This window comes from Gymnoscopelus braueri, assembly GCF_963280865.1.
Source record: "Gymnoscopelus braueri genome assembly, chromosome: 22".
Taxonomy (NCBI): Eukaryota; Metazoa; Chordata; class Actinopteri; order Myctophiformes; family Myctophidae; genus Gymnoscopelus; species Gymnoscopelus braueri.
The window spans coordinates 46,954,591-46,965,436 of NC_137624.1; the positions used below are offsets into that span (position 1 = coordinate 46,954,591).

The 10,846-nt window shown below is 43.9% G+C and overlaps 1 protein-coding gene across 1 annotated transcript in view; it reads right to left on the reverse strand.

Moving 5' to 3' along the window:
• Positions 1 to 10,846, reverse strand: part of fbxw2 (F-box and WD repeat domain containing 2) — a 34,174-nt gene that overhangs the window by 14,495 nt on the left and 8,833 nt on the right. The window contains exon 2 of the mRNA XM_080419467.1: positions 9,161 to 9,447. Within this exon, the coding sequence (XP_080275593.1) occupies positions 9,161 to 9,427 (267 nt within the window). The 5' untranslated portion in view covers positions 9,428 to 9,447. The remainder of the gene's footprint in view (positions 1 to 9,160; positions 9,448 to 10,846) is intronic.

Below are 10,846 nucleotides of genomic sequence, written 5' to 3' on the forward strand. Positions count from 1 at the left end.
CGAGGGCAGTGTTGCTGCTTGGAGCATCAACACAAACTGAACAAAGTTGCAGAACCCATGTTCAGGTGCCAGTCAGTTTGGCAGGTCGCTCAAAACAAGAGCAATTGACAACAGAAGCATATTGGGGGATTTTGGGGGCGTTACCCACACGTTTAGCCGTGTTGCTGTGTTACAAGCTGTACCTCGTTGTAAAGGTGACTAATCAACGATAAAAATGATATAAGACACAATACCAATGGGTATTATTGAAAGGGAGAAATAATCGACCAAAGTTAAGTTCGGAACTTTTTGTGAGTTAGATTAGAGTTGATCACCTGGAGACATATAGTTAGATTAAAGTTGATCACCTAGAGACATATAGTTAGATTAAAGTTGATCACCTAGAGACATATAGTTAGATTAAAGTTGATCACCTAGAGACATATAGTTAGATTAAAGTTGATCACACAGACAGACAGAAGAGCAAAAAAATTACCTTTTTTATGTCATAAAAAACAAGACGGTCTGGAGGAGATAACTGACATTAAGTCACAGAAAACAAGACGGTCTGGAGGAGATAACTAACCTAAGTCACAGAAAACAAGACGGTCTGGAGGAGATAACTAACCTAAGTCACAGAAAACAGGACGGTCTGGAGAAGATAACTAACATTAGGTCATAGAAAACAAGACGGTCTGGAGGAGATAACTAACATTAAGTCACAGAAAACAGGACGGTCTGGAGGAGATAACTAACATTAGGTCATAGAAAACAAGACGGTCTGGAGGAGATAACTAACATTAGGTCATAGAAAACAAGACGGTCTGGAGGAGAAAACTAACATTAGGTCATAGAAAACAAGACAGTCTGGAGGAGATAACTAACGTAAGTCACAGGGTCTAGTAGCGGCGACCACATTTCAACACATTTCTTCAAAACCTGAAAAAAACGTGTTTTCACAGTGATACCAATAAATAAGAACTAGAACTATATATAGATCCATTGATCCAAACCGGAACACAATCGATCGATTGATCGCTAAAATAAACTCTAAGCTCTGAAAATGCACACGGCCCACCCATCTGACCACTTAACACGGCTCCCCGTGTTAAGTGGTCAGATGGGTAGGCCGCGAGTGGGCCCTGATCCAGAAGGTTGAGAACCACTGGTCTAGGACGTATCCGTGATGTAAGAGTCCATATTTGGGCATTGGTTTCAGCCTGATCCAACTGCCATCATGAAATATTTCATAACATAATTATAACGCATATCAAACAAAAACTGTGGCCGACTACAAGATTTACCCCCATGACAGACACACAGACCCATTTCTAGACGGCTCACCACCTACTACAGAGTGCCGTGGTTCTAAGATGATTAACTATCCATGGATTATCATCGGTCATCAGCCTTTTACGAAATACAATGTATATTTGTGCAACAGCTCAGTCCAACCAGAGAACCACTGGCTTCCGATATCGAATCCTAGTTAAACATACTTTATATAGGCGTTACTTCCTTTGGCCTACTGACAGCGTGCACAAGAAACCTGCCACCGATCGATTGGTCCAGTGGTTAGCTGTGGGAGAACAAGCCGTAAAAAAGGTGAAACTAAATGTCTGGATCTGGGAGGAAGACGAGCTGGGTGGTCTCTGCCACCGGGCACAGGAGGGGGGCGGAGGTGGGCGGGGTCAAGACGTGGCGGCACACCGGGCACGTGCCAGACTTCTGGAGCCACAGGGTGACACAGTGTCTGTGGAAGCCGTGGTGACAGGGCAGAGTGGTGAACAGCTCCCCCTGGAGGTACTCACTGCAGCAGATCGGACACGAGTCCTCCGCGCCGCCCTGGACGACGCTGATCCGCGGCAGACCGTTTATTAGATGCTGATTCGCCGGCGGCGAGGCTTGGTCAAAGTCCGCGGCCATGGACTCCTGGTTGGCGAGCGCCTCCATGGCCTGAGCCAGCTGCTGCTGCTGCTCCATGGCCTGCGCCAGCCTCTGCTCCAGGGCCAGCCTCTCGGCCATGGCCTTGGCCAGCTGCTGCTGTTGTTCCATGGCCTGCGCCAGCCTCTCCTCCATGGCCTTGGCCAGCTGGAGCTGCTCCATGGCCTGAGCCAGCCTCTCTTCCAGAGCCAGCTTCTGCTCCATGGCCTGGGCCCGCCTCTCCTCCATGGCCTGGGCCCGCCTCTCCTCCATGGCCTGGGCCCGCCTCTCCTCCATGGCCTGGGCCCGCCTCTCCTCCATGGCCTGGGCCCGCCTCTCCTCCATGGCCTGGGCCAGTCGCTCCTCCATGTAGGTGTGTAGGGGAGGAACCTCCGACAGCCTCCACTCCAGCTCCAGGTCCTCGTCGCTGGACTCGTCTGTGTCGTGCGTGGCTTCGTTCGCATCGCCGTCGTCTCCTGGGAAGAACAGCTCCTCCGGCTGGACGGAATAGTCACCGCAGTCCTCCGACTCTTCGCTGCTGCTGTCGGCGTCCTCCGGGCCGTATTCCAGGAGCAGAGGAGGGACCAGTGGATCTGGGTACCAGCCCGGTTCCTCCAGTTGCTCGGGTTCTTCGCCGCGATCCAGTTCCGACAGCGTGTCCTCCCAGCTGCTGCTGTGTCTCTCCGATGTGGAACCCTGCCCATCGCTGAAGCGGTCGCCTTGCCTCCGCGTCATGGCCGAAGTCATGGCTGTTCGCCAGCGGTTGCACCTACTGCAGCAGCTGCAGGTGCAGCTGCAGCCCTCCTCGGGCTCGTCTCCGCGTCGACCCGACCGCCAACGGGTCCGAGCGCCGTCGACCCCGAAGGCCGGGCGCTCCGGCTCGGGGCCGTCGCCCTCGCCCGGATCATCGCACGGGTCGATGCGGAAGAAGCGGCCCGGGGACGAGGAGCCGTAGAGGGCGGCCCCTCCTCGCTCCACGTAGTCCTCATCTTCTTCGGCCGTGGAGCAGGAGCCGGAGCCGCTGGACACCTCCCTGGTTTGTGAAGTCTGGCCGCTGTGTCGCCTCAGGACGAAGGTCAGGGAGGGGTCCATGGTGAATTCCTGATCTAACTGTGTGTAGAGTATCTGATGATATCTCTGCCGTTTGACATGAAATGTATATTGTTGTTGCTGCGTTCGCTCTTCTTCAGCAGCCCATGCCATTCTGCTTAGTATCTTATATACTGTGGTTGTGTGGTTCTGTTGCTCCGTCTGCTGGTCGCATGGATTGTCTCTTCTCCGTTCTGGAGATCTGTGATCCGTTATATAGACACCGTCATGGTGTGGTGTGACGTCACCAACCATGCCCAAATATGGAGGTGATACAGTGTAAGGAACCGGGGGACAACGTGGGGACCGTCACAGGTCTGTAACTCTGAGTGTACAAATGGAACCAAATGGACCCTTACAGGTCTGTAACTCTGACCATCTATTTTCCGTTCTACTAAAGAGCTGGAGAAAATAATATTTATGTGATTATTTATCTTTATGGTAAAATGGTAAATGGTGCATTTATATAGCACTTTTATCCACAGCGCTGTACATAGCGCATTACATTCACACACATTCATACACCGATGGAGGAGGAAACCATGCAAGGCACCAAGCTGCTCATCGGGAGCAACTAGGGGTTCAGCGTCTTGCTCAAGGACACTTCTACACTAACTCTTCTGGGGGAGCCCGGGATCGAACTGCGAACCTCACAGCTTCCATCCGGCCGCTTTACCGGCCACTCTACCCCTAGTCTGGGAGGCATTGCGTCGGAGCTTGGACAGCAGGGGCGCGGCCACTGCGTTGTGATTCAAATCAACAGCCAATGAAGAAAAGGGGGCGGGATCCACATGCAGTGGGTGTTGCATCTAAATAGAATCGACAGGAAGCAATTTCCCCTTGAGATATTGCGGCCGCCATTGTTGTGTACTGCTGTTTGCCTCTCGTCGGACTTTTTAGACAAGTTGCACAGCTCTCAGACCGGTAAGAGGCGTGTCCGCTCAGATTCTAGAGCTCATGCTTCACTCTGCTTATTTCCATCTCTGAATACATGGAATAAAGCTCAATAAATTATTGACAGGCCAAGTCCTAATGTGTCCTAAAGTCCTAATGTGTGATTTGTGAAAAAATACAAATAAAAAACAAAATCCACAGATTGAGGCTTTAACCTCAGATCAAATACTCTTTGATCTTAAAATAAGATAATAAGATCTAATAATAATAATAATGTCGTTGACATGCTTCCATGGAAGACATGCTGGCTTCTATGGAATCCAAATGTCATGGCGACGGAGAACGTAGAAATTAAGCGTAGAAGAAATGACACTGGGTTTGGATTCTGAATATGAATGGAGGTATAGAGATATTTTAAAGAATTGCTTTGTATGACGCACAGCTTTCAATTTAGCAAACATTGGTTAGATTAAGATCCCCTGATATGACAATCGTACGTCCACTTTACCAATGGAGAGGTTATCCTAGGTTATCATAATGTAATAAGAGCTACTAGGTTATCATAATGTATTAAGAGCTACTAGGTTATCATAATGTATTAAGAGCTACTAGGTTATCATAATGTATTAAGAGCTACTAGGTTATCATAATGTATTAAGAGCTACTAGGTTATCATAATGTATTAAGAGCTACTAGGTTATCATAATGTATTAAGAGCTACTAGGTTATCATAATGTATTAAGAGCTACTAGGTTATCATAATGTATTAAGAGCTACTAGGTTATCATAATGTATTAAGAGCTACTAGGTTATCATAATGTATTAAGAGCTACTAGGTTATCATAATGTATTAAGAGCTACTAGGTTATCATAATGTGTTAAGAGCTACTAGGTTATCATAATGTATTAAGAGCTACTAGGTTATCATAATGTATTAAGAGCTACTAGGTTATCATAATGTATTAAGAGCTACTAGGTTATCATAATGTATTAAGAGCTACTAGGTTATCATAATGTATTAAGAGCTACTAGGTTATCATAATGTATTAAGAGCTACTAGGTTATCATAATGTATTAAGAGCTACTAGGTTATCATAATGTATTAAGAGCTACTAGGTTATCATAATGTGTTAAGAGCTACTAGGTTATCATAATGTGTTAAGAGCTACTAGGTTATCATAATGTATTAAGAGCTACTAGGTTATCATAATGTGTTAAGAGCTACTAGGTTATCATAATGTATTAAGAGCTACTAGGTTATCATAATGTATTAAGAGCTACTAGGTTATCATAATGTATTAAGAGCTACTAGGTTATCATAATGTATTAAGAGCTACTAGGTTATCATAATGTATTAAGAGCTACTAGGTTATCATAATGTATTAAGAGCTACTAGGTTATCATAATGTATTAAGAGCTACTAGGTTATCATGATGTATTAAGAGCTACTAGGTTATCATAATGTATTAAGAGCTACTAGGTTATCATAATGTATTAAGAGCTACTAGGTTATCATAATGTATTAAGAGCTACTAGGTTATCATAATGTATTAAGAGCTACTAGGTTATCATAATGTATTAAGAGCTACTAGGTTATCATAATGTATTAAGAGCTACTAGGTTATCATAATGTATTAAGAGCTACTAGGTTATCATAATGTATTAAGAGCTACTAGGTTATCATAATGTATTAAGAGCTACTAGGTTATCATAATGTATTAAGAGCTACTAGGTTATCATAATGTATTAAGAGCTACTAGGTTATCATAATGTATTAAGAGCTACTCGCAAGAGACTGGTCCCCAATTGCAAGGTTTTTAGCAGCTGCTGCAAGCGCTGCTCTACAAAGAGACAGACACATCATCATCCACGACAGGGGTTTTCAACCGGTGGTCCGCGGACCGAGGTATTGCAGGTGGTCCCTGGCCATGCATAAAAAAAATAATAAAAACTTTTCTTTTTATAATTGTTAATAACTTACAGGAGTTCTTACTGTATTGTATGTCTGATATGAAATGTGAGCTTACCATAATCACAGTTATCCTTAATTATTCCATCATATTCAAACAAAATCACTGTATTTTATTAGATATTATATCTATTTTCTCCAGCTCCCTGTGGAGCATGAACCCCCCCCCCCACTATTGTGTGTGGTGGGTCTATGATGGATCCACCATGCACAATAGTGGTGGTCCCCAGGTTGCTCTTGCTCTTGCGTCAGGATGGTGGTCCCCAGGTTGCTCTTAGTCAGGATGGTGGTCCCCAGGTTGCTCTTGCTCTTGCGTCAGGATGGTGGTCCCCAGGTTGCTCTTAGTCAGGATGGTGGTCCCTGGGTCAAAATCAGTTGAAAACCCCTGATCCACGACACCTATTCGACACCTATTCATCATTGGCTGTCCTGGCTCTCCTTCACTCCTTTGTCCTGGCTGTCCTTCACTCCTTTAAGCCAATGGGGACACTTCCCCATTTAAGCCAATGGGGAGACGGCCCGTCCTCCGCAGTACAAAAATGTTGCCACCACTTGTATAAAAAACATAATTAGCGTTTAGCGTCGCACATTCAATGTTGCCAGGTTTGGCGAGAAACAAGCAGGTCTATGATAACAATCAAAAGTCATTTATTCTTGTTAAAAGAGGAATGGAAAAGAGGGGAGTATATATTAGAATGTGTAGGCCTACAGTCTAACTGCATTTTATACATGGTTACTACTACAACTTTAAACTGCAAATATTTAAATGACATTACATTGCAGTCATTTAGCAGACGCTTTTATCCGAAGCGACTTACAATTGCAGTGCATCAACATAGATAATAGGGAACAAAACTACTAATCACCAGAAGTCTTAAGTGCATTCTCTTCTAAAACAAACAACTAAGAGCATACCTAGCGCTAAGATCAAAGGAAGATCAAATGAGCAAGAGCTAAAACAAATGTATCAAATAAACAAGATCCAATAAAACAAGAGCTCGTACAAATAATTGACAAATAATTGAAACTACTGTTGTTTGCTGGCTTGTTGATGATTCTGTCTGTGTTTTTCTTTTCTTTTTAGTGTGTATGTTGACTTAAGGTAAAGGTAGGGTAAGTGATGTTCTTTGGTGAAAACAAAACGTTTTTTGTTAAAAGGTTAAAGCTCTATATTGTGATAGTAATCATTGCTATAGAGTGTTTGTTCAGTAACAGTGTTAAATAGCTCTATATTGTGATAGTAATCATTGCTATAGAGTGTTTGTTCAGTAACAGTGTTAAACAGCTCTATATTGTGATAGTAATCATTACTATAGAGTGTTTGTTCAGTAACAGTGTTAAATAGCTCTATATTGTGATAGTAATCATTACTATAGAGTGTTTGTTCAGTAACAGTGTTAAATAGCTCTATATTGTGATAGTTATCATTGCTATAGAGTGTTTGTTCAGTAACAGTGTTAAATAGCTCTATATTGTGATAGTAATCATTACTAGAGTGTTTGTTCAGTAACAGTGTTAAATAGATCTATATTGTGATAGTAATCATTACTATAGAGTGTTTGTTCAGTAACAGTGTTAAATAGCTCTATATTGTGATAGTAATCATTACTATAGAGTGTTTGTTCAGTAACAGTGTTAAATAGCTCTATATTGTGATAGTAATCATTACTATAGAGTGTTTGTTCAGTAACAGTGTTAAATAGCTCTATATTGTGATAGTAATCATTACTATAGAGTGTTTGTTCAGTAACAGTGTTAAATAGCTCTATATTGTGATAGTAATCATTGCTATAGAGTTTGTTCAGTAACAGTGTTAAATGGCTCTATATTGTGATAGTAATCATTACTATAGAGTGTTTGTTCAGTAACAGTGTTAAATAGCTCTATATTGTGATAGTAATCATTACTAGAGTGTTTGTTCAGTAACAGTGTTAAATAGATCTATATTGTGATAGTAATCATTGCTATAGAGTGTTTGTTCAGTAACAGTGTTAAATAGCTCTATATTGTGATAGTAATCATTGCTATAGAGTGTTTGTTCAGTAACAGTGTTAAATAGATCTATATTGTGATAGTACTCATTGCTATAGAGTGTTTGTTCAGTAACAGTGTTAAATAGCTCTATATTGTGATAGTAATCATTGCTATAGAGTGTTTGTTCAGTAACAGTGTTAAATAGCTCTATATTGTGATAGTAATCATTGCTATAGAGTGTTTGTTCAGTAACAGTGTTAAATAGCTCTATATTGTGATAGTAATCATTGCTATAGAGTGTTTGTTCAGTAACAGTGTTAAATAGCTCTATATTGTGATAGTAATCATTGCTATAGAGTGTTTGTTCAGTAACAGTGTTAAATAGCTCTATATTGTGATAGTAATCATTGCTATAGAGTGTTTGTTCAGTAACAGTGTTAAATAGCTCTATATTGTGATAGTAATCATTGCTATAGAGTGTTTGTTCAGTAACAGTGTTAAATAGCTCTATATTGTGATAGTAATCATTGCTATAGATATAGTGTTTGTTCAGTAACAGTGTTAAATAGCTCTATATTGTGATAGTAATCATTGCTATAGATATAGTGTTTGTTCAGTAACAGTGTTAAATAGCTCTATATTGTGATAGTAATCATTGCTATAGAGTGTTTGCTCAGTAACAGTGTTAAATAGCTCTATATTGTGATAGTAATCATTACTATAGAGTGTTTGTTCAGTAACAGTGTTAAATAGCTCTATATTGTGATAGTAATCATTACTATAGAGTGTTTGTTCAGTAACAGTGTTAAATAGCTCTATATTGTGATAGTAATCATTACTATAGAGTGTTTGTTCAGTAACAGTGTTAAATAGCTCTATATTGTGATAGTAATCATTGCTATAGACTCTATACAGCAATGATTATATCACAATATAGAGCTATTTAACACTCATTTGAAAACCCCACCTTTAAACCCGTAAACACCTTCAGGAGGCTGTCTAAGTCGTAACCTACCCCCCCCCTCCTAGAACTGTTTATTGTACATATTTATTGTTTTTCATAGCAGTAACCTGTAAGCTGATTGTATGACGTTCTGCATAGTAGTGTATGTCTGTCTGTTGTCTTAATGTCATCATGATGTGAGTGCGTAGGATCTCATTTTAAATAAGACATTGTGATTTTATGAGAGATCCAGTTTAGAGGACCTTGTGTTGTTAACTGTACTTCCATGTACTGTTTCCACGTCTTTTCTAAATAAAGTACCTCAATCAATCAATTGAATAAAGGCGTGTCCCTGTAATGTGCACAGAAGACGTTCAGAAAGCACTGACCTTGTTCCACTGCTTGCAGACCAGGCAGCAGGTGAGGAGGGTCTGGGGGTCCAGCCATCGCAGCAGGTAGAAGGTGAGCTCCAGGGGCAGCAGGCGCAGGAAGTCCCTCTTCAGCAGCGCCTCCAGCCCGTTGGACAGGTGACGCAGCTGCACCGCCCCGCTCAGCGAGATCAGCTTGTCCAGGGACTGGTTCCTCTGCTGGTCGCTCAGCGTGAGGAAGGACACGGACACCGACTCCAGCCACCCCTCAAAGGCTGCCTTCTCCATGAGGACATGAGAGCAATGACCTGAGAGAGAGAGTCAACACATTAAGACCTGTACCCTCCATGAAGACCTGTACCCTCCATGAGGACCTGTACCCTCCATGAAGACCTGTACCCTCCATGAGGACCTGTACCCCTCCATGAGGACCTGTACCCCTTCATGTACCCCTCCATGAGGACATGTACCCCTCCATGAGGACCTGTACCCTCCATGAGGACCTGTACCCTCCATGAGGACCTGTACCCTCCATGAGGACCTGTACCCCTTCATTTACCCCTCCATGAGGACATGTACCCCTCCATGAGGACATGAGAGCAATGACCTGAGAGAGAGAGTCAACACATTAAGACCTGTACCCTCCATGAGGACCTGTACCCTCCATGAGGACCTGTACCCTCCATGAGGACCTGTACCCTCCATGAGGACCTGTACCCTCCATGAGGACCTGTACCCTCCATGAGGACCTGTACCCTCCATGAGGACCTGTACCCCTCCATGAGGACCTGTACCCTCCATGAGGACCTGTACCCCTCCATGAGGACCTGTACCCTCCATGTACCCCTCCATGAGGACCTGTACCCCTCCATGAGGACCTGTACCCTCCATGAGGACCTGTACCCTCCATGAGGACATGAGAGCAATGACCTGAGAGAGAGAGTCAACACATTAAGACCTGTACCCTCCATGAAGACCTGTACCCCTCCATGTACCCTCCATGAGGACCTGTACCCTCCATGAGGACCTGTACCCTCCATGAAGACCTGTACCCCTCCATGAAGACCTGTACCCCTCCATGAGGACCTGTACCCTCCATGAAGACCTGTACCCTCCATGAGGACCTGTACCCTCCATGAGGACCTGTACCCCTCCATGAGGACCTGTACCCTCCATGAGGACCTATACCCCTCCATGAGGACCTGTACCCCTCCATGTACCCCTCCATGAGGACCTGTACCCCTCCATGTACCCCTCCATGAGGACCTGTACCCCTCCATGTACCCCTCCATGTACCCCTCCATGAGGACCTGTACCCCTCCATGAGGACATGAGAGCAATGACCTGAGAGAGAGTCAACACATTAAGACCTGTACCCTCCATGAAGACCTGTACCCCTCCATGTACCCCTCCATGAGGACCTGTACCCTCCATGAAGACCTGTACCCTCCATGAGGACCTGTACCCTCCATGAGGACCTGTACCCCTCCATGAGGACATGAGAGCAATGACCTGAGAGAGAGAGTCAACACATTAAGACCTGTACCCTCCATGAGGACCTGTACCCCTCCATGAGGACCTGTACCCCTCCATGAGGACCTGTACCCCTCCATGAGGACCTGTACCCCTCCATGAGGACCTGTACCCCTCCATGAGGACCTGTACCCTCCATGAGGACCTGTACCCTCCATGAGGACCTGTACCCTC